This window comes from Cyprinodon tularosa, unplaced genomic scaffold (assembly GCF_016077235.1).
Source record: "Cyprinodon tularosa strain WSP-4 unplaced genomic scaffold, ASM1607723v1 ctg450, whole genome shotgun sequence".
Classification (NCBI taxonomy): Eukaryota; Metazoa; Chordata; class Actinopteri; order Cyprinodontiformes; family Cyprinodontidae; genus Cyprinodon; species Cyprinodon tularosa.
Genome location: NW_024039175.1, coordinates 384,260 through 409,457, shown reverse-complemented (window position 1 = coordinate 409,457; position 25,198 = coordinate 384,260). Strand labels below are relative to the sequence as shown.

At 39.9% G+C, this 25,198-nt stretch overlaps 1 protein-coding gene across 2 annotated transcripts in view; it reads right to left on the bottom strand.

Moving 5' to 3' along the window:
• Positions 1-25,198, bottom strand: part of LOC119793391 (sodium/calcium exchanger 1-like) — a 184,765-nt gene that overhangs the window by 56,533 nt on the left and 103,034 nt on the right. The window contains exon 5 of one of the 2 annotated variants that reach the window (XM_038300557.1): positions 11,634-11,743. In XM_038300557.1, the coding sequence (XP_038156485.1) occupies positions 11,634-11,743 (110 nt within the window). Of the gene's footprint in view, positions 1-11,633; positions 11,744-12,076; positions 12,196-25,198 lie in introns of both variants that reach the window. The other variant, XM_038300556.1, reaches the window with a different exon arrangement.

Here is a 25,198-nt window from a genome sequence, read left to right as displayed (position 1 = left end):
TCTATAATGGGCTCATTTAGCGAAGGGAACCACCAGATCAGTTCATAAAACTGTCATTAAATACACAAACCAAGAGTGGCCAGAAGACAGCAAGTCTCTGCCTTTGTGTGTCCCTGGGGGTGTTTTTGATCTCCTAACTGTGATAATGTGATACCCAGCCTTTGTCTTTGATCACCATAACGGCTGGTAAACTCACACTGCCATTACCCCAGTGAGGGCACAGAATTGTGTGTCAAGAGGGTGAGTGAATCAAAAACAAGAAAGCTGCTTTTAATCAGGTTGCACAGAAGGGCTGAAGTAAGATTAATGGCAAAAAAACCCTTTTAGACATGAATAGGTGAACCGTGATAGCTTTATTTTATGTAAACTGACTGATTTTTGGTAAAAGATAAATTCGTTTTATGTTTAAATTAACATTTGTATGTGACTGTGCCATAAGATTATATTTTCAAAAAAAAATTCTAATGATTTGCTGCTGTTTAAATAAACAGAGCAGAATGTGACCTCAATCATGTACACTGTACATAAAAGGTTGATTTAACAGAGTTTGAAGAGAATCTATTGCCTATTATATTGGTGGGAGTAAGGATTCATCAAGATCATCTGAACTACAGGACATCCTTATCTTTTGAGGAAAAACTGGACATTCCCACTTGCTTTGTAACAAATTAAGTTAGGGTTAAATAAATCTAATTTGCGATGAATATTCTAAACCAGACTAAATATAAGAATTTAAGATTACATTTGGTTGATAATTTATGTTAAAATATTCTTGATTAGAAAGTTTTCCTTTTTATGCCACACATAAAAAAATGCCCCCTTTGACCACATCAAGCTTTTGTTATCATTGAAGCCAATCTTGTTAATGGAATGAAATACAATATGACCACCAACGACCATCCTACCAAACTTGATCTTCCAAGTTGTTAATACTTCCACAAAGTGAGGCTTTCTCATATGGGCAATCACAGACTACAACACACCGTCCCCCTCGGTGGGTGCAGCTGATGCTGACTTCCTAAATGAACTAAATAACTTCTTTGGAATGTTTGAGGCTGTTGGGAGCTGGAGAAATTCCACCTTTCTCCAGCAGAGTCCGCCGTGGATCCTCTGAGGGAGCCTCCTGCACAGCTGCAGCTCGTCAAGATCATCAGAGGATCCACTACTTAAGCTGTCTTCAGACCTTGCCTCAACGCCGCAGTGTTGTTCCAGTTGGTCAGCGCTTAAGCCTAGATCCTCAGAGTAATTCTATGACTTTTGAATCCAGCTTGGATTCTAACCCCTGTGTCTATTTTCCAGGAAACCTGTGCCTCCTCTGTGAAAGCTCTGGAAGAGCTAACCTGCCGAGCCGACCCTCTGAGCCAAACCTGAAGATTCACAGAGAACCTCCAAGCAGCTCTGGACTAGAGCTGGGAATCCCAAAGCCAAGGTCTGTTCAAATTAGACGTGAGAGGCTGAAGCAGCTAACGGACTCTGCTGATGAACTCTTCTCCAGAACCAACAGTGACTCTCCCAAAGCAAACCTCAAGAACCTTCAAGGTACAATCAGTGATCCTCTGGAAATCAAACCTCTGTTGGCAACGCTAACTGAACTGTCTCTCACGCAGACTCCAGTGAACCTGAACCCAGGCCCCGAACCCGTACATTCAGTGTGCTTGTGCATCAATAAAACTGTTAAACTTTTATCCTTGTGTCCGTCAGTGGTGTTCTGCATTCTTGGGTCGCTTCGAGTGAACCCATCATGACAGAACACTGCGGCCAAACTCAAGGCCCAGCAGAACATCTCCGTCAACTATTGGAGGAGCGGGATGCCCAAATCCACAGACAAGTTCAAGCTCTGAGTGAGTTAAACTCCCGCATTGAATTCCAAGATCATGTAGTCCGGAACCTCACCGGTCGTTTAAACTATGCTAACGTTACCCCAGTGCCACAACCATTTCCGGGTCCAGTTCCACCTCCGAGGTCACCAGCAGTGACGTCATCAGAGTTCCGTCCTAGTCTCCCAGAAAAATTTTCTGGCAACATGAAAGATTGCAAGGGATTTTTATTTCAATGTCGGTTAATTTTTCAGAACTCTCCTGGCTGTTTTTCCACGGATCTCAAGAAGATAACGTTCATTCTCTCTCAGTTAACAGGAAGAGCCTTGGAATGGGCTCAGGCAAGATTTTCTGCTGACGACAGCCTAAATTGTTACTACTCTGACTTCATTCCTGAATTTACCCAGGTTTTCAACCAAGAAACTGACCAAACTATTGATTCGAGAGCTCTTTTCACTCTTAAACAGGGAAACTCTTCGGTGGCTGAATTCTCGATTAACTTCCGGGTTAAAGCGGCAGCTTCCGGATGGAACCAAAGTGCCTTGAAAGGAGCCTTTTTTATGGCATTAAACGAGCACATTAAAGATGAACTCGCAACCCTCGACGAACCTGCTACCCTCGAAGAGTTAATTCGCCTCTCCATCAGATTAGATAATAGAATACGAGCCAGAAACAGTTCTAGGAAGCAGAGTACACTTTATTCTGCCTCACATAACGTGACTGTTTGTTCTCCCTCTACAGAGCAGCTGCCCATACAGAGGTCTAAGCCCCAGTCTCTACCGTTGCCCGTTCAAGCCTCTCATTCGGGCGACGGAGATGTAGAACCCATGCAGGTGGGACACACCAGGCTCACTCCAGAGGAGAGACAAAGGCGTTTGTTAAGCAAGCTATGTATCTACTGTGGTGAGAGTGGTCACTTCATTGCTGCCTGCCCGGCTAAGTCAAAAGCCAGGGCCCGCCAGAGGATCTGAGGAGTCTGGTGGGCCAAATAAACTCTAAGAAATCTCCTCGACTGTTGCTGCCTGCCACACTTTTCTGCGCTAACCAGAGTCTTTCCTTCTCTGCTTTCATCGACTCAGGCTGTGAATGTAACCTAATCGATTCTAACCTCGTCCAGCAACTCCAAATCGAAACTATTCCGCTGACTCAGCCTCTCAGAGTATCCGCTATTGACGGAAGAAGACTCCATCAAGTTACCCATCAAACTCAGCCCCTCGAGCTACTTCTGTCGGGTAACCACCGAGAAACTATCTCATTTTTTGTTTTTCCTTCTGCATGTTCCCCGCTGGTGCTCGGCTTCCAATGGTTGGAGAAGCATAATCCGCACATAAACTGGGCCAAACGTCACCTGGAATCATGGTCCATCTCATGCCACGAAACATGCCTGCGTTCAGCTGCTCCCTTGGTGGGCTCTCCTAGAGGTGGGGGGGAGATGGACTCTCCTGACCTTTCTTCAGTTCCTCCTGAGTACCATGATCTCGCCCCTGTCTTCAGTAAGGTCAGTGCGACGTCCCTACCTCCACATAGACCATATGATTGCGCCATTGAACTGTTACCTGGTGCTCCCTTACCTAGCAGTAGACTGTATAACATCTTGAAGCCCGAACGGGAAACTATGGAGAAGTACATCAACGAATCATTAGCAGCTGGAATAATTCGCCCATCATCTTCTCCATTGGGCGCCGGGTTTTTCTTTGTAGGAAAGAAGGATGGTTCCCTGAGACCCTGTATTGACTATCGAGGTTTGAACCAGATCACTATTAAAAACAAATACCCACTGCCTCTTCTCGCCTCTGCTTTTGAGCCCGTACAGGGTGCTACTGTTTTTTCTAAACTGGATTTAAGAAACGCCTATCATCTCCTTAGGATCCGTGAAGGCGACGAGTGGAAAACTGCCTTCAAGACACCCTTGGGCCAATTCGAATACCTAGTTATGCTTTTTGGACTAACCAACGCTCCAGCCTGCTTCCAGGCCCTTGTTAACGATGTTCTCAGAGACTTTCTCAACGTTTTTGTTTTTGTGTACGTTGATGACATTCTCATTTACTCCAAGGACCTCGACGAACATAAAAGACATGTCCGTCTTGTTTTACAGAGACTGCTGGAGAACAAGCTGTTCGTGAAAGCCGAGAAGTGCAAATTTCATCAACCTTCAGTCACCTTTTTGGGGTTTGTGCTCGAGGGCGGCCAGGTTAAACCATCTGAGGACAAGATCAAGGCAGTTTTAGACTGGCCTGTTCCTGAAAACCGCAAATAACTTCAAAGGTTTTTGGGTTTCGCTAACTTCTATCGTCGGTTTATCAGAAACTACAGCCAGACCGCCCTTCCTTTAACTTCTTTGACATCTATCAAACGCAGCTTTCAGTGGACTCCCGAGGCTCAAGCAGCATTTGATAAATTAAAGTCATTGTTTTCCAGAGCTCCAGTCCTCATGCAACCTGATCCTTCCAAACAATTTATCCTAGAGGTGGATGCTTCAGATTCCGGTGTTGGAGCAGTCCTTTCCCAGAGACTAGACTCAGATCAGAAAATACACCCCTGTGCTTTCTTCTCCCGTAGGCTTTCCAGCGCTGAGCAAAATTATGATGTGGGTGACAGAGAACTCCTGGCCATTAAACTGGCACTGGAGGAGTGGAGGCATTGGCTGGAGGGAGCTGAGCACCCGGTTCTTGTATGGACAGACCACAAGAACCTGGCTTACATCCAGTCTACAAAGCAAGCTAACCCTCGTCAATCCAGGTGGTCAATCTTCTTTTCTCGGTTTAACTTAATCATCTCCTACAGACCCGGATCCAAGAACGTGAAGCCCGGTTCTCTCTCCCTCTTCTCTACTCCGTCGATCATCCCGAGACACCTGAACCAATCCTTCCGGCTTCATGTACTGTTGGAGTGGTCAACTGGGAGATAACTGACCTCGTAAACTCAGCCCTGGCCACTGAACCCGATCCAGGTAACGGCCCGTCAAATCGATCTTATGTTCCATCTTCTGTCAGGTCCCGTCTTATCCAGTGGATGCATGCCGCCAAATTCTCCGCTCATCCTGCAGTCAGCCGAACAGTAGCCCTCATCTCCAGACGCTTCTGGTGGCCCACTCTCCACAAGGACGTGAGGGAGTATGTGTTGGCTTGCCCCACATGTGCCCGTAACAAAGCCTCACACCAACCCCCTTCTGGCCTGCTTCAACCACTTCCTGTTCCCTCGCGTCCCTGGTCCCATATCGCCATCGATTTCGTCACCGGCCTTCCTATCTCTTGAGGTATGTCCACCATATTCACCATTGTTGACCGCTTCTCGAAGTCCTGCCATCTTATTCCCCTCAGAAAACTTCCCACGGCCTTCCAGACTGCCCAGCTGCTCATTAAACATGTGTTTCGGTTACACGGGATTCCCCAAGAGATCCTCTCGGACAGAGGCCCGCAGTTCATCTCCCAGGTCTGGAAGGCATTCTGTTCCGCTCTTGGCTGCAAACCCTCTCTCACCTCTGGTTACCACCCCCAATCGAATGGTCAGACGGAACGCATGAATCAGCAATTGGAAACCACCCTTCGCTGCCTTACATCTAACAACCCCGTGGATTGGAGCCAATTTCTGCCATGGATCGAATACGCCCATAACTCCCTCAAATCTGCATCCACTGGACAATCCCCATTTCAGGTCAGTCTCAGCTATCAACCACCTCTTTTTCCCGCAGACGAGAGAGAGATTTCGGTGCAGTCCGTCAACCACCACATCCGCCGTTGCCAGAGGATCTGGAGGGAAACCATTGCCACTCTCAACCAGTCGTCAGAAGCAACCAAGCGCTTCGCCGACGCCCGGAGATGTCCCGCCCCCGAGTATGCCGTAGGTCAGGAGGTATGGCTGTCCAATCGAGACATCCCCCAGATTCATCGGTCCCTACAGGATCACTCGAGTCATCAACCCTTCAGCCGTCCGTCTCCAGCTACCTCAGTCCCTCCGGATCCCGCCCTGGAGGTCGATGGACATCCGGCCTTCACGGTTCGTCGCATTCTGGATTCCCGTCGACGAGGTCGCGGATGGCAGTACCTCGTCGATTGGGAGGGCTACGGACCGGAGGATCGCCAGTGGGTTCCAGGCTCGTACATCCTCGATCCAGCCCTCATCGAGGAGTACGAGCGTTCCTGCCCATCAACCTCTTCTGGACCGCCAAGGGGCGGTCGTTGAGGGGGGGGGGGGGTACTGTTGGGAGCTGGAGAAATTCCACCTTTCTCCAGCAGAGTCCGCCGTGGATCCTCTGAGGGAGCCTCCTGCACAGCTGCAGCTCGTCAAGATCATCAGAGGATCCACTACTTAAGCTGTCTTCAGACCTTGCCTCAACGCCACAGTGTTGTTCCAGTTGGTCAGCGCTTAAGCCTAGATCCTCAGAGTAATTCTATGACTTTTGAATCCAGCTTGGATTCTAACCCCTGTCTATTTTCCAGGAAACCTGTGCCTCCTCTGTGAAAGCTCTGGAAGAGCTAACCTGCCGAGCCGACCCTCTGAGCCAAACTTGAAGATTCACAGAGAACCTCCAAGCAGCTCTGGACTAGAGCTGGGAATCCCAAAGCCAAGGTCTGTTCAAATTAGACGTGAGACGCTGAAGCAGCTAACGGACTCTGCTGATGAACTCTTCTCCAGAACCAACAGTGACTCTCCCAAAGCAAACCTCAAGAACCTTCAAGGTACAATTAATAAACATCTGGAAATCAAACCTCTGTTGGCTACACTAACTGAACTCACGCAGACTCCAGTGAACCTGAACCCAGGCCCCGAACCAGAACCCGTACATTCAGTGTGCTTGTGCATCAATAAAACTGTTAAACTTTTATCCTTGTGTCCGTCAGTGGTGTTCTGCATTCTTGGGTCGCTTCCAGTGAACCCATCATGACAGAGGCACTAAACAGCACTCCAGCAATGAAAGCCATTCCACATCAGAGGGAGGAGGCACTCAACCTCGACATAGTCAACCCAAGAAAGGCCTCAGGCCCCACTAACATAACCGAGCCGGTCCTCAAGAAGTGTGCAGGTCATGCTGTTGTCCTCACATTTTTAACACCTTGCTGGACCAATCCATAGTGCCAGCTTGATTTAAGTCTGCCATCATCTTTCAGGTCCCAAAGAAGCCTCAGGTCACCGCACTCAATGACTACGGGCCTGTTGCACTGACTCCCATTATGATGAAGATACCTCAAAAGGCTGGTTAAAGAACACATCATCTGCAGTCTCCCCCAAACATTTGGCCTGCTCCAGTTTGCCTACTGACAGAACCGCTCCACTGAAGACGCCATCTCCTCTGCTCTTTACCTGGGCCTAGCACACCTTCTGGAGAAGAACACCTTGGACTTCGGCTCAGCTTTCAACACCATCATCCCACAGCATCTGATAGTAAAACTGGGACAGCTGGGCTTCAATAAACTCCTCTGCAATTGGCTGCTAGACTTGCTGACAGACAGACCTCACTCAGTCCGGGTTGGACAGAACACCTGTGATGTCATCACCCTAAGCACAGGCTTCCATCAGGGCTGCATCCTGAGCCCCCTGCTGTTCACCCTGATGACATATGACAGTGTCCCCGGTTCACCACTAATCACATTGGGAAGTTTGCTGACGGTGTGGTGACATGGTGGGCCTCATCAGTGAAGACAACGACCAGAGATAACAGTCTGATCCTGAATGTGGAGAAGACGAAGGAGATCATCGTCAACTTCAGGAACAACCGGCCTAACCATGATCCCCTACTCATCAACAGCTAAGTAGATAGGAATTCAACCTACAGATGGCAAGAAAGGACAGCAGTGTTGCTAAGTCTGCTTATCATCAATTTAGCTTGTTCTTTTTCTGAATTGCTTGGAGATTTCATGAGTCAGAGGTTGCATATTTTTACACTTGTTTTAGAATGTTAAGTTGTTCATTCAGGCTTGGCTTTTATAAACTGTACAGATCCTTCATTATCTCACACCTCCCAAACTTCATTGTCATTTCCTGGTTATCATGTCCGACCGAGCTTGGCTGAACTCACACCAAACCCAGAGCTCATAGTGAAAGGGAAACAGTTGACAAGGCAGCGATAGAATGATGCATCCATGAGCGTCTGGGCGGACTCGTATAAGCCTCTGAGCAGACAGCTGCGTGCACTGCAACATTTTTAAGACCGGGTATACGTTGCCTCACCCCACTGATTGGTTGGAATGTACTTTGTACAAGTAATAAGTATTTATCATGAACTGTTTTATATGTGATACCAAGCTGACAAGGCTCCCCAGGCAATAACACACTGCTCAGAGCAGCCAGCAGCAGGGACCCTCGGGATCACAGAGTCTCTCATCTCCTCCCTTTCTGTGTGTGGTGGGAGACAGGCGTGCTCCATGACTGTGTGGAAAACGACGGCATTTGTCATGAAAAATGTAGAAATGCTCCACTATAAGGGCTGAAACATGTGCAAAGACGATATGGCACACAGGATGCACACAGCCCGGTCAAGTATGTGGGGGAAACTAAAGCTTCAGACAAGAATCTAATTTCTTTATTTCATTGTTCTCATTGTTCAAATTCTAAATTGTATCATGATCCAGATCATCACAAACATTTTATGGGTTTTAAATTTGGTTAAGCTACGGTACAAAAATCTTTCCACAACTTTTTCCCTCATCTCACGAGCCGTAAATACTAGTGTTGCACCAATACCTATAACATTTTGAGAGTCAAAAGTTTCAACTATTGTCACCCATTCCAGGAAGGCAATACAAATTTCTACTGAATTCACTTTGTATTAGTCTTTTTCCTGCTTCACAAAGGTAGGCAGCAGCTTGACAAAGCCATGATGGCAATTATTTTTGATCCAAGTAGGATGCAGTTCTTCCTATATACACACACACCTCAATTTCAAACAGGTGGTATCGGTATGGTATCAGTATCTGCTTAATCTCACTTCAAGTGTAGTATTAATAATGGTGAAAGCTGTCTTTTTTTGTAACTGATAATCTGATCGTGTCAAAACACTCTGAAAAATATTTATTTTGTTATTAGTGACAAACTATAGCTATGTCTAAAATCATCTAGTCATAGCTCCAGTTCGTTGTTCTATTCATAAGGTCCATAGGAAAACTTGATTGTGGGAAAGGAAGTCCTGAGTGCTGTGCTTCCTGTCAGCCTTTAGCCATCCGGAAGTCATTAGAACAATATAAACCGACATTGATGATATCAGGCACATCTGGGTATACAGTTTTACAAAAAAGGAATTGCAAGTAAAACAACTTACACAAACTTAGCCAACAGATGAAGCTCTCTATAACTCAAATCAAAGCATGAAGGTGTGTACATTAGCATGCATCATAGACAGAACATGCAAAGGAATTATGCTTGTTTGTTCATTTTCATGAGGTGAAATGTCGATAGGCATACATAACCTATAGACAAAAACAGACAGGCTCCTTCCCCCATCTCCCCTATTGCCAGCACCCTTGGGACAACACTGATGGTGAACACTGACACACCTTTGCTTTGGCTAAAGAGTACCAGCCATTTTGATTATTTTGGATGCAGCCTTTTCATTAATAGAAGTGCCTTAAATCTATAGGGGTTCCTCAGTGGAGTCTTAAGCTATCTGATAGAACACATTAAAATGTCAGGTTAGAGAATTTGTGTGTCTTGTCTTATAGCAAGAAAGTTAAAAAATACACTGAATGAATATACTGCAGCTTGACAAGTATGCTAAAAACAAGAGGATTTACCCAGAGCCATTAGCTGAAAACTGAACAAATAATGGAAGCTAATTGATAATATATATATTAGTTTTGTATGGCCAATTCTTGTTTCCTTAATAAGTCTGCTTTCCTAATTCATGAAGAAGAGCATAGAGCAATATCTTGATGTTCAAGGCTGAATTACAGCCGAGACCCAAGAGAGGAACCTAATTTAAGGACATTTAAAAAGCTATTTAGAGAGCAAAGGAACCATTGTTTAAGACCTTTCTAAAAGTTAAAAGAAAGTCTTAACTTTTTGGAAGCATAATGAAATTAGAGGGGGTGATTTAGAAGTTTTACAAAAGTGTGTACTTTCTGTAAAGCCTCAGTTGTTGTTGTGCAATAAGACTGCTGAAACAGATTAGTAGCACAATTCAAAATGCGAATCAAATTAAAGTAATGAATAATTAGTCCATGACACGAAACTAATGCAGTAATGTACACATTAATGAATCAATAATTGGACAGTTTAATGAGTTTTCTTTGCTTATCTGTGTAATAAAGCTGCTATATTAATGATATATACTACTTTTCAGTTTAGGGATATAAGACAAGCTATAGTACTGTAAGTGTTGTTAATTTGTAGTCGGGGTACTGGTGTAAGAAAACCATTGTGCTCAACTGGTTAGACTTCTTTTACTATACAAGCCACATAATAACGAAGCATTATTTTTTACCCCTCTATCCATGCACTTTTGGCCTTCTTTTTGTCAGCTGATTGGCAGTTTGCAGCAACAAATGAACAAGTGGTAGCAGAGGAATCTAATGCCTTAAGCACAGCTAAAAGAAAACTATACTGCTTTGAAAAAGCCACAACTTCAAACTTCTGTATGCTTTGATATTGGAAACCTGACTGTAGAGGTGAGTATTCCAGTTTTAGTAAGTAATAAGCCTGCAGAGATTAGTTCCAACCGTTTACACTTCCAGCTCCATTGCATACTCAGCAACTAATGTCTCAAATGCTATTCCTCAAGCTCCAATGTTATGCAGCTTTTAGATGCATCTGCTTCAACACACCTCACTCTGATAAAAGCTCATTAAGGGAGCTGTAAGCTTGAGTACTTGCTAATAAAGTGGTTTAGTCACTTAATTTAGGGGTGTAATATCAAGGGTGCACGTACAATTTGTGGCCAATTTAAGTTAAAGCCAATTGTATCATATTTGATACATGAGTTTTGAGACCTCTACATCATCAGTGTTATATTTTTATTCTTGAAAACCCAGTCTTACACAATAAGATGCATGTAGGGAGCAGAAAATATTTAAAAGATTATAGAGAAACACCTTATGTATCAAATTTGAATTAAATAAATTATCTAATTTAACTTATACAAAATGTCTTTTGTCATTTTTCAGAAAGTCCAATAACAACTCTAATAAAAAAAAATAATAATAATTCTGTAAATTATTTTGTGATCCAGGCTTTAAATGGTTATATTCCAGATCACTCAATTAAAGTCATCTAGTTGAGTGAAGGGGACAAAGAAAAAGTAGGCACAGGCTTTACTTTCTGACACAGATTTACCCAACTATGCCAAACAGTGTGTGACGGCTTCAAGTTTTAACTTAGCTTCAATTTTTTACTTGGGGTAAGCGCCCCGGTAGCATAGGTAACAGTTCTTAACCCTAGTTTAGATTAACAAAAAAACTACAACAGAATGATGGCCGAGGCTTCATGAAGCATATATGCAATTATGCATTAGACATTTCGGGAAAAAAAACATAACAAAATAAAATAAAGGGGTTACGAGTAAAACAACCAATTTCTGAATTCCTCTTGTGCATTAAGACTTCATTCATATGGTAAAGATTTTCCTTACCTTTTATGAAAACCACAGGTGAAAGGTTACTTCAATGGTAATCAACCTAAACCTTGACCTAAACTTTTCTATACGTAAATCGTGTAAATAATTCTCTTTCAATGACATTGCATCACTAACATATCATAATCTTATGACACATACTCACTAAATGTGTTTGGATAGGAGGGGTCCAATAAATGCCTCGCTTTAGGAGAACACATCATGTTTAGTGAGAACTAATTAAGTGTATGATCTCTGCTGATTGACTATCACACCTGTTGGATCCTTCATGTTGCGTCTCCACTCAGGGGTTTCAAGCACAATGTAGAAGGAGGATTCCTTATTGTACTCCTCCCGGTCTAAGATTCTAACGGTTATGGTCTTCCTGCATGAGACAACACAGGTACACACAAACACATACAGAGGAGGTGGTAAATGCATGCATGAAAAACAAAAATGACATGACAAAGTATGCAAATTAAAACATGTACAAAACAAATAACCAAAACTAGGTGGTGCATGTGGTGAGATGAGGTGACCCACAGCCTGCTGCATGCCCAAGGACACATCAGGAGGAGAGTAAAACAAAGGGTAAGATCATACAAAACTGAATCTCCTCCTGTGGAGCTCCATGGGTTAATTGCATGCAGTCACTGCAGTATGGCGGACACTCTGAAGCTTGCAATGGTCAGCTTTTAAAATTGGTCAGGAGGCTCACCCTCTTCTTGACCTTTGGCGTCATTGCTCTCCACGAGGCGAGGCTCCCCAATCTCAATGTAGAAGGTTTTGTTCTTCTCATACTCCTCGTCATCAATTATTTTCACCTTGATGATTTTACTGGGAGAAAAGGTAGGGGTAAGGAGAAGGTAGAGAAGAGAAGGAAAAGAAGGCAGAACGATGAGGACAGAAAAAGCCAGAAACTGGAAGAAGAAACAGAAAACAAGCAGCATTCCCTAGAGACTGTGTATGAAACAGCCTATTATTTAGGTGTTCTTTTATTTAATGTTGCCTCTTTCATCTATGATGCATTTAAATTGACTTAAATAGCATAACAAGATGGGTCTCGACCTCTGATCTATGCTCAGCAGACACCTTATTCAAGACGCTATTAAAGTTTAAAGTAGATAGCAATCCTCTTGGTTAAAAGACACATACCTTAAATGGTAAAGAGAAACAGAAGTTGTTTGGAAAATGCTGGCATTTGGGACATAAGCATCAATCAAATCCAATCCCTTGAGTTTTCAAAAATGGTACTTCAACATCCGACACCCATCAAGACAAAGAAGGCAGAATATATTAAGGCCAAATATGACCCCCATTTGTAGTTCTCTGAACCAAATGTATCCTTAATAATGATGTTGTTCCAAGCTAAGTCTGATGACCTAAACTCAGCTTTAGGTATAAAAAATGTTTCTAATAAACACAAGACCCTGGGATGAGGAAAACTGATCTGTTAAAGCCTCTATAAGGAAGGTACATTTTAAAACGGAACCAACTGCCCTCTCTAATTACTAACACATGTCTGTAAAAAGTCATAAGGAGTTCATAATGCTGATCAGCTCTATAAATTCCTCAAAGCTCAATATGACAGAGATCTGCCCCAATGCTGCAGGAAACCAGAGAATATTCTATCCATTTTGCTCTGCCTGCAAGAGCCATCTAACTTTAGCTGCTGCATGAAATCCTAAATATTTAAATTACCTCTCTATAAATCCATCTATATCAAGAAAATAGAGATTTGAATGATGTTTACTTGTTTTGGAACAGTATTCCAGGGAACCTAAACAAAGCCAAGACACAAGACCAAATCTAACATCCTTTCAAATATCTTTGAAAGCATACAAACTACTTTCTTAGATCTTTTCGTTGAATAAATATTGATCAGTTAGCAACCTTTTATCTAAAGCCTTGTTTTATTAGTAGAAGTGTTCTCCATTGATTCAGCTGCTTTTTTCCCCTCCTTTCTGTAGCCATGTGTCCATCTAACTGAAATGTGAATTTTAAGCAAACAGAAAAAAAAAAAGTAAATGCAAATTTGCCGTGTTTCCATTTGGGTTAAAGTGAATTAACCAAGCACACCAAAGTGTAATGTTGTCATACAGTACGTCCTTGCTCACCTGTAATAAACAGGAAGTTGAAGCTGCACTCTGGCGTGGACCATAGATCAGTAATAGAGGAAGGTTATAAAAAATGGGCTGCTATCGAGCAAGTTGTTCCTACGTTCAGATTTCAGCTAGTAATGGCAATGTTGCTTCCATCCATGTCTTCTCGAATAATAGAAACATCCAAGAAGATGCAGAGATCTGAAACAGCTGATCAGTCATGTGAGGTAAAAGTTCACTACACCAGCGCTGATTCGAAAAGTGTTTACATCTGGGGTTTTGTGCATCAAGCCTTTATTGATAAATCAAAAACTAAATCAAGCGAGTGTAAAAACTTTTATTGCAAATTTAGGGGAGTTTTTCTAATTTTGTCATTTTCATCAAGCTTTTCTGATGCGTACTTTAGAACAGCATTAGAAAGGGCTGAAGGAAATGAACCTAATGTTCAATTGAAATTACTTTTCTCTTAACAAGTATACAGATGACATTGTTCTATCACCCCCCTGCATAATACGAGTAGGGCCTAGTGCAGCCAGCATGCTATCAGTAGAGTTATGACAGCAGGCTCTGCTAAAAAAGGGTAAAGACAAAATAGCTTTGACTGGGTTGCAGGGAATGATCTACGTCGGATGCCTTTATTGCCTGTACATCAATAAGCAGGAAGGGGAATGAAGTGGTGCTGGTCTTGAATTTGAAATGCCTTTGAAAGGGCACAGATAATCAGCTCCTTGTTTACAGTAGCTTAATCTATGAAACAAGGGTTCACCAGACAATGCAGCAATATTTTCAAGTGTTAGTCAGTGTCCTCAGAGATTTTTCATATGTCAGAGATTTTGTCCTTTTCTTTTTTTTTTGGACCGGGTACTCAAATAGTTTAGGTGAAAAAGGTGTAGCAAAAAAGGAAACTCCACATCAAGGGCTTGATTGGTCACGCAACCCTGCATAATAATCCTGCTATTTAAAAAAAAAAAAAAAAGCTGTTATATGTAGACACACTGTAAATACTGTATATATCCCATGCACCTTTTTCGTCCTTCAGACCCTTCTTCTTCTTTAACTATTTGAGCTGATGTAACAAGTAAATTTCTCCACTGGGAGATAATGAATAAAGTCAATCAATCAACCAATCAATATTCATAAGATACAACACTGTAATATTTGTAGCAACTCCCCTAGTAAATGTACTTGTATATAATATTTGCTTTTGCCTTTGATTATTCTTCTAATTAATACTACTGCTGTAGCTTGGTTGCTTACCTTGTCTCAAATATTTATTTTTTTGGTAAATCTAACCGGATAATGAATATAATTAAATCTGAATAAAATCAAATTGATGGATGCATAATATCCTGTTTTTGAACAGATTTAAAATATTTTATCATATTTTTCCAAGAATACATCTGCCAAATCGGAAATTCAATTGTACCATTTGAGATAAACTTAAACTCAATTTCAATCTAGTCTGTCAGGAAGTAAACATGTTTATACGTAGAGTCAACAGGATTAACATTGAGGCCTTTCTGAGACTTGTAAGAATAAGAGCATTTTAAATATAGTTTTGAAGCCTAAAAGACAAACTAAGCATGAAAATGGGAAAGAGATTTTACATTATTAGCAATAACATTGGAAAGGATTTTAGGCCAAGATAAAGGAGTCACGTATCAATAATTGAGAATACATGAAAAATGCAATAACGACCTTAAAGTCGTTAAGACCTTAAAGATACGCAAGCTAAAATCAATACCTCTGCTTAATGCCATCAGTTTCACACATGAACATGATATCAAAACCTAGGATACACACTCATGACTTTGACCTACTAGTGCCCTTCATATATTTGATTTAATAAAAGCAATCAGCAAAAAACATGGCTAAGAGTTCTAATGATAAAGTACGAATGTGGAAACCAAGTACATTTCTCCAAGGGTCGTTGTCACAGGGTAAAAAATAAATAAAGTAAGAGTAGTTGAATCAATTAAACTTCTCATAGTGCACTGTGTGTATTGACGTGCATTCAGTATTGGAGCTGGCCTCGGTCATTCTTGACACTATTCATACTCCAGGTCATGGTTGTGTGGGGCGGTTTGCTCAGCGCGTGTGAATGTTAAGGAGAGCCTGCAGACAGTGGTGTTTATCTTGTGTTTTCAGTCTGGAACAAAAACCGTCACTCTGATCCAAATCCACCACAAGGCAATGATAAAGAAAGCAGAGAGGAAACTCATAATCCGGCCCTGAGGATAGGAAATGGGAACATGCACACCCTTAATGTGTATCATCTCTAATCACAGATCTGGACCTTGTGTTTGAACGGTCAGTGAGCAATGTTGCATAATCACCATTAAGATTGCATCCAAGCTCACACAATGTTTTACAAACTGTCAGCCTATTTAAACAAAACTGGAGGCATGCAAACATATTTTATACCGATAATGATGTTCTATATGGTGAGCAGACATTTCATTAAACTGAAACTTGTATGCACTACACTTCACTTGTTTTTCCAACATCACTCATAAGTGTTTATCCATCTAAATATATAGATCACATAATAATCATCTACATCATTTAAACACTGATTAGTTACTGCTGCAACATGCAAACACAAAAACATGCATTTAAAAGAGTTTTGCATGTTGCAATAAAGGACAGAGACGCCCAACTTTGTCCCACAGCTGCAGCAGATGGAGAACAGAATCAACCTTCTGCTGCAGAGATTTCATCGACCACTATGCTCTCAGTGGAAAACACAGTACATTTAAATCCTCTCCTGCCACAAGATGGAACCTCTGAGTAGGTAATCTCTTTGCTGATGAAATTGAGATTCTCAGAGCATGTCATTAGTGTGAAACTACTTCCATCGATGGCAAACATAACCACTGGTAGCTCCCAACCTGATGGTTGTTTAAAAACCTTTGAATTATATCCAAACCAAGAATATACATAATGATGGTTTCAGCAAAATAAACCCTTAATAAAAATGATTTCAGAGGTTGCTGCCTTTATTTTAGTAGGACAGACCTGAATAGGAATGAGAGCACAGAGCTCTTATATGACATGGAACAAAGAGGAATTTAAAAGAATGGTGGCCAGCATGAGAGTAAAGATTTGGGCCTTCAAAAGAAAATTCTTTCAATCAAATCTAGCCACATCATAAATGTTTTGTCTTTGAACCAAATTGTTCAGACGCTCTTTTGAAAGTTAGATTTTTCGAGATCTCTTCCCTATGTACTGGAATTGTATTTACACCCATTGCCAGGGTTGACAAAACAAAACACACCGATTCAGAAACAGGGCAGATACATAAAAAGTCATAGAGGTTTGCATTTATAACTTTCTACAGCTAGTAATTTGGAGTAAAAACCATTCATGACTGATAAAAAAAAATAAAATAAATAATAATAATAATAATAATACAGAACCTCCATTTATGCAAATGCACTTCAACCTACCATAGATGCATAAAGTTTATGCATTATTGGTATTTTTAAAATTTAAAAATTCAAAGCACTAGTATATGTAAAATAAATGCATGAGATGTACTAAAATATATATGTAATAGTGGACCAACTGATTTTTTATTTTTCAGTTACACCGTTTTTTATTCAGGTGAGCTCACTAGGAGAGCATCCTTGGTTACCAAAAGCATCATCGCTCCTGCAGACTCAGTCATTTTTTTCCTTCTAAGGTTTTTCTACTTCTATAGAAGTAGAAAAACACAGTGGGACACCCAGAGCTGGTATCACACTTGCATGGCAGCATTCACACATTTTTCACACTAGCTTGCCTTCATGCCCCCCCACAGAAGCACATCGAAGGAATTTTAGCATGACGATTTCAAATATGCACACGGCAAGAAACACTGGCCACTCTAGGGATCCCCTGTTTTTTACTTCGATGTTTCCACGAAGAAATCCTTCATCTGACATTGCTAAAAAGTTGGAGAAAAACAAAACAAAAAAACAAAAAAAAAACAAAAACAAATGAGCATCTGAGCAATGGAGACAGATCTGTACTCCAGCTCTTCTCTGTTACTTGCATCTCCAGTCATTTGCTCCCTGAATATCATCCGTTGTTCTTGTCTTTTGACACTTAAGACATAAAGTTTAGGTCAATGTTTGGAAAACTCTTCTTAGAAACAAACAAAGAATGCTCCAAAAGTACTATCCAGATAAATAGAACATGGTGAAATAAACAGTCAAAGAATTACACTTCATAAAGGTCTCAAAACTTATAAATGCGAAACTACAATTTCCCTGCATCTGTTGTTTTCCCTTTAGTTGTGCACTCAGCTCATCAACTTTTCTGTCAGGATACTTTTCTAAGCTGGACTAAGCTTAACTAAAGGATAATTTGGGTTTTCACTGCTTTTGCTAAGTGGGAATCAACAAATATGTCTGTTATGTCTGTCACAAATCCAGTTTCTGAATAAACAGATGCTAAAGTTTATACACACAGATAAGGGGTTTCTTATTGTAACAGCTTCATCACACAGACTCAGATTCTATGATCCTTGTCTGAAAAAAGTATTTAGTTTCCTTTGGAAATAGGAGTCTAAAAATAATTCAGTTTTTTTTTTTTTACCTGAGTTTTAAACCCATATTGTTAAAAAAAGAATATTGCCAGATTGAAAAAGCTTGCCAGCTCACAGGTCACTGTGAATATGGAGCAAAGTTGGATCTCCATGGACAGCAACAGGGATGGTCCGCATCTGTGACTGCTTCCCTGATGAAAACGATGGAAGCAAACTCAAACCTTGTGTTTTGGTTTTTATGACCTTTACAGTACAAAAATAATCCCCAGTTTAATATTTCACAGCCTCTGCAGTTTTGTTTTCTCCACTCTACCGAGTAGCTGCTAATGATGAGAGATGGAAAGAGACCAACAGCTGTGAGACTTTATATTATATAGATTAGAAAATTAAGAAAAAAAAGGGACACAATCCCATCATATAACCCACTAAAACAAAACATACACACATTTTTAATAACAAATAAGTATATTAAAAAAAATTAAATAAACTAAAGGAAAATCTGGTAACATTAACAATACAATTATGAAACTACGTTAAGTATGAAATTATTACATACTTTTTAATAAATGATATGTGTTTTTAATTAAGACTAATTTCATTGTAATGTGCTTTACTGGAGACATTCATGTTTTTTAAAGAGCACTATTGCCACCTACTGGTTTTTGACGTCACAGTGCGTCATCGGCTATTGAGCAAGTCCGAGTGCTGAATCTGTTTTTTGTCAAAGCGCGTCATTATGCATGATGGCAACGACCAGCGCACGATGCGAAGCAGAGAGTAAAGGATTAATGACGTGTTTGTTCTCTGGCCAGAAGTTCAATGACAAATCCCCCCTCATCAATCAAAGTTGGTAATCGAACGACCAACCCGTGGAAGATCATGAACATTTTTTTTTTCACTTCTTCACCAATGTAATACAACATCCAACTGCCAGGCACGAGGGCATTATCAGTTTAACTATAGCTCTCGTGAATTTCAATGGGGAAATCCTCTCGAAATCTTAAATAATTATTGTTGAGACTTTTCCTTTAAGCCTTTTTATATTCGTTTGTCTTATTCCTTTATTTATTATTTGAACAGAAAAAAAAAAAGCTTAAGCCACAAAATGTTCTCTGGGTAACCACAAAGCAGTGCCCCCCTTACTTGACTTCAGAAAAAGTGCACATTATGGCACTTTGAGTTGGAGGCTTTGAAATGTGACAGTGATGCCTGGATAGGCAAGTAAAGGGTTTTTTATTCCGTTTATGCAAAATATACAATTCCTGCCATTTCTGTACATTTGTTTGCTAGTGTTCATTTCCAACTCTAAATATTTGTTTTTGGGGTTTTATGCTGTGGAAACTCCAGTTGTAGCCTAAACTTAATGGTGCAAACCTCAATATGTTTAAACCGATGTGTAGATGAAAGGTTGAGGCCACAAATCTTCTGTTCCTTTTCTTCCCCCTCATCAGTGTGAAGCTTTGGCAGACATATGTGCTTTGGTTAAAAACGGATGACTTGTAAAACTCACTCTTTTAATTATGTTAGCAGGCGTTTGTTTCATCATCCTTGAAACATAAATTTAAATTAAATTGGAGTGACACAATCTCTATGGCTATACTATACAGCCTTCCTTGCAGACCCTTATATTCTCCATGGCCACTGTTAAAACTATAACAATAATGAAAAACACCTTATTTTAAAGTACCCTGTCCTTATACACAGGATGGAAATGTATTGTTGTCTAATCACAAGTATTACCTGAAAGGCTGTTTTTTTTTTTTTTTTTTTTTTTTTTTTTTTACATACTACTGTTAAGGTACTAAAGTTTAACTACCGTTTATTTTAGTAGCATATATCTTGAATGCAGAAGTCAGGTTCCATCCCGTTGAGCCGACTTTCCGACCTGTAATTCCAATTTTTTCTCTGACTTTCCAGTTGACATGTATGACTTGGAAGCTAGAAATGTTGACTTCCGAAGACTAATGGAAACAGTCCTACGGTTGAAATAACTGCAACAGAGCTGAATGAGCTGCAGACATGTGTGAAGCCTCTATGCAGGAGGTGGCTGTTTACATTTTCAAAATAAAATACCCTAAAGCTACATTAAAATTATGATAGATCAGTTCAGCCACTACAAGTCATACCAGAAGTACATTATCCACTCCTGCACTAAAACGAATAGGACTTAACTGACCTCAGTAGTTTTACTTAAGTCAAAGAAACTCTAGGCATTGTATTTATGTTTTTGTTGGACCACAATTCCAATGCAAAATGAGTTGCAATGCAAAGACCCTTTTTCTTTATGGCACATGTTTGATTTAAAGAAGACTTTCTCTGGTATAAATAAACAGAGAGACAGGAAGCTGTGAAGCACAACAAGCAGCAATGTGGGTAACTCCCCTCATTTAGGCAACCAACTCTGATGTATTTGGATCGGAAAATTCAACTTTGGGAATCACCACTTTAGTTTTATGTTGAGAAGAAAAATGCTGTCTGTGTGTGCAGGGGTGTGTGTGTGTGTGTGTGCATGCAGCTGGAATATGAGAACATCACATTATCAAAAGCAACCAAAATGCTAATGTATTCCAAATCTACAACTGATTCAAATCCTGCCATTTCAGATGGCTTGTATGTATGACATTTATGTAACTATAGCCAGTGTATGAGCATATTCTTTTATGTATGTATTTGCATAAATAGCTGCCGTCCCAACCGTTTGTCAGTGCTGGCGTTATCTGTCCATTTGTGTAAACAAGTGGCCTTTCAAGCTTGTGTGTGTTTGTTTGTGTGGAACAGATTGCTAGTGGGCTGAATTCAGTCAGACTAAACAAAACACGGGTACATGTACATGTTATGTCTCTTTGTGGCTGGAATAACGAGTACCCATGCATGTCTGTTTCTGTGTAAAGCTCATGTTTGCTCAACTTAACAATGAACCTCTGAAAACCATTCAAGAAAATGTAAAGGAAGGCTGCAGGAGGAAACAGCAAAGAGAATATTTATTAGGCATGGAAGTCTTACACAAGACAGCAACAAGTGTACGCTTGTGGTTTTATTGCAAGTTTGCTTTTATACGACTAAGATGATAATGATGCTAACCAGAGCTGGAAACCACAACAACAGACCAGCAGCGCTCAGCCAGATGTCCGCTAATAAGATCCATTCTGCTCACTAACAGGCCTACAAATAATACTGACTTCACTGAGGCCAAAACGTTTGGCAACAAGGCTGCTGTTGCATCCACAAAGAATACAGAGATAAAAGGCTGATTTTCTGTGTCTTGTGCCGTTTTGTTCATGAATAAAAGTTTCCTCTGTTTAGTGTTAGATAATTTAGAGCTGCTTCTCTAATCCTAAGTTTTATTCACTTCTTCAGTGTTTAACCTGAGTGCACATTTCACTTTTCCGTCTTTTAATTCTAGTTTGATTTATTATTTTGACCGATACAGTAGAAATAAGAACTTATTATTTTCAAATATGTATTATTTTAAAAAGAGCAACACCTTAATAAAATGTGTAGCCATAGTGATCTGACATCTGTTTGTGTTTTACTACAGCAAGACTCCAATAATTAAATTCAATGAAATTGTGAAGTTTATAACCACTGATTTATTATTTTAAATTCCAACCTCAACTTTGCTTTTATTTCAAGATTTATGTTTGCAAACATCTTTTCTAAGGTTACCTTTATCTCTGGAAATGATTTTTCTTAACTTATGTTCACAGGCTAAATGTAACCAGTTAAAACTGAGAAGTTAAGTAAATAATGATAATTACATCAGTATGAGATTTACTAACCTAACCATAAAAACTAGGGGTTGATTTTAAGAAAAATGCATAAAAATCCTTATTTTTTATATTTATTGAACCTATTTAAACTAAACTAAAAACTATTTACTGGAAAAAAAAAAGATTGCCTCTTAAGTACGAGTAAGAAGTCTATCTTCACATAGAGGTCTCTTGATGCATCATTAAAGCCTTCTGGTTCCACATGAAGAACTTCTAAATATTCTCAGCTGGGTCAATAGTTTGGTGAGAAGTTACAGGGAGTTATCACAGGGAGTTCCCCCCCCATCTTCTCAGACTTTCTCCACATTTTGCTTGGCTCTCCCCCATCATTCCTATCTGCGGTGTAGCTTGTTAACCAAATAAGGAGTTTGGAAAATCCATGGGACTCCCTCTCAGACACCCAGACAGTCTTTACACAGGAAATGTCTTTGGGGAGCTTGTAAATTTGATTGAAAAAACACAAATGAGTATGTTCCTGTGGTGCTTGTATTTGGAAGGAAATAAAATTAATCTGTGGGGACTTATCTTGGAAACTATACCTATTAATATACATATCACTGCGTATTAAAGCAGAAAAAAAAACAAGGATGTTATAAAGAGATTGGAAAGGAGCTCTATTTAAGGCAAGATCCCTAAGAGGTGGTTAAAGCTTCAAGCTGCTATCTAAGTCCTAGAGTTTTGTTTATAGTCAAGTTTGATCTATTAATACTGACTTCATCATAAAAAGTAATGAACACAGGCACAAAATGTACCAACTGCAGGCTATAATTGCAATAGATAAATACAAGCACATGTTTGCATATGGAGGGTAAGGGAGCAAGCAACTATATGGATACTAATCAGCTCATGCTGCCAAACCAGATGCAGAGCTCCATCCTTTCTTGGTCATTTACGAGATCTCAGATACATGATGGAAGCAGAGAACATGGGGAGTGACATAGTCAAGTGGGCCGATTAGCCTCTGGAGCCATGAGCCATGACTGCAGCAGTACAAACACCTCATTTCTACTTGCCTTGTCTTGATATAAAGTACATTTTTTAGAAAAGGTTATGCAACATGCTATCAGAACTGATGGATTCTTTCTCTCCTTTTAAGTTTTTTTACTCCATTTATTTTAAAAGTACAAAATTAATTTGTTTTGAAAAGAATATAAACATCAAAGATGCTATTTCCCCCTAAATACAAAAAAAGACTAGTGATTGAGGCAGATCTCACAGGTTGACTCGAATTTAAATAAATCTGAAACATGTAGCCTGTTAATTCGATTTATCTGTATCTGCATTTAGATTATTCTATGTCAAACAAGCTGCCTCCTGTTACATAAACCTATTCTGCATTTCTACAGCTGCATTCTAAATCCACATCTCATTCACTTATATCCAAAACGGATAACTCCACATAATTATTTTCTGTCTAGATGTAAATGCAGAAGCTTATTCCTCCACCTACATCGACCGCCTCCATTCCGGTTATCTGTAGCATTTTGCTTCTCACAAACAGCCACTTCCTCCACTTAAAAAAAAAAAAAAAAAAAACTACACAAAGAGCACTCGCAGAACCCACACAGGGAATCATAAAGGAGAAAGATGGCGGCTTAAAGAAAAAGTTGAGGATAAAACAATACTTTATTCTCACATTCTAAGTATGATGAATCTGTTTATTTTTAAGATGGTAACATTTAGTCATGGGAGGGGCCTGTTATGCAACCCGGTTGCAACAAATACATCATTTTTCTTTCCCTAGAAGAGCACTGCAACCTCTGGCTTATCTTCTTCCCATAGTGCACCTTGCTGCCCCATGTTCTTTGTTTAAACAATTCTCTTCATTACCTGCCACGATTACCACAATGGATCTAGTTTAGGAGATTCTCTTATTATTTCTCTACCCATCATAATGTAACTGTTGTCAAACTTAGTTTGACCCTAACAATTGTCCTGCATTTGCTAATTTCCTTTTTGTTGAATATACTGCTCCAACTAACAGGTGCAATGATGATGATTCCCATTTCACCTGTCAATAGTCATCTTTCCATTCCTAACCTGTGTATAAAACTACACTGCTGCAGAAGCCAAACAGACAGCCAACATTAAACATTTGCAATTTGTATCATTAGAATACAGTACAAAGCAGATTTGGAATAAACTGAACTGGTATTTCAGTGTTATTAGTGGGTCTGGTCTGTATATGATCCTCTCTTGTTTCAGTTCATTCTAAAACACATTCAATGAAAAAATCCTGAACCAGATCATTTTTGCATGGACGGAGATCTTTTAGATAATTTTTTTTATTCTACTGGCATTTCTTGGTAATTTATAAAATTAGACAAGTACTAAACTAAAAAAACGGAATGATCAAAGGTGAATAGAAATATTATAGCCTATACATGGGGCAAATAGGTTAAAATGCAGCTTCTTTTGTAAAATATCTTGTTTTTGTAAACCTGTAATATAGGAATTTAGAGTTCTGAGACATCAAAACTTCAGAAGAAAGTCTTCTTTCACAATGCATGTCAACATTTAAAGCACTACACCAACAAATGTGTACTACTTAACTAGACAAAGAAGAAAGATAATCCCAGAAAATGAAGAGGATGTGTTTTGAAATATACCCCAATGCTTCCATTTTTACACGGAATGCACACCAGCACCACACAGATAAGTGCCCTTATGCCTTGTGGTACAGAGTTAAAAAAAATGCATCATTATTAGTCAGAACTTTCCAGTAAACAAGAGCTTTTTTAAAACAAATATGTTTTTGAGCATTTTAATCCCCAGCCTGCACTTAACTGCTTGCCAGGAAGAGGGAACAGACAAATTCCTCTACATTTCCTCCAGAGATTGCAAAGTCTACTTCCTGCTGCTCATTTAAGGTAGAGGGATATTACTCTTTTACCTTTATTGCTTTCAAGATTCACTACATCGATCTCCTTATGCGCTTAAAGACCAAAAGCTCATTCCGCTCCTCAATCTTCATTGGTTTCATTTTACCCTTATTTAACCTCTTTGCTGGTGTTTGATGCACACACTTCTGTTTGCCAACCTTTCCCTTCTTACACCCCTTCTGTTTTCTTAGATTACATGATCAAACGCTCTATAAATCAGGAGCAAAGTGAAGTGAATGCCTTAGAAAGAACAAGTCCAGAAAAAAAGTGGGTAACTGGTCAAACAAGTATAAAAAGCATTACGATTGATTGCTTTTATATTGCTTAATAAAGTGCAAATTTGATACATTGTATAATTAACATTAAACCATTTTAAAAAACAGAATTAAGAGTCTACCTCCCCTATATTTTTATCAATTTATCCCTCCCATTATTGCTAGAAATGGATCAAAACAGCCATTTCGCACATTTTAACTGTGTTTTTAAAGTGCTAGGCAAGTTTGCTCATCAAGACCAATTGGTAGGAAAGCTTCATATATATAACAGGGATGCAAT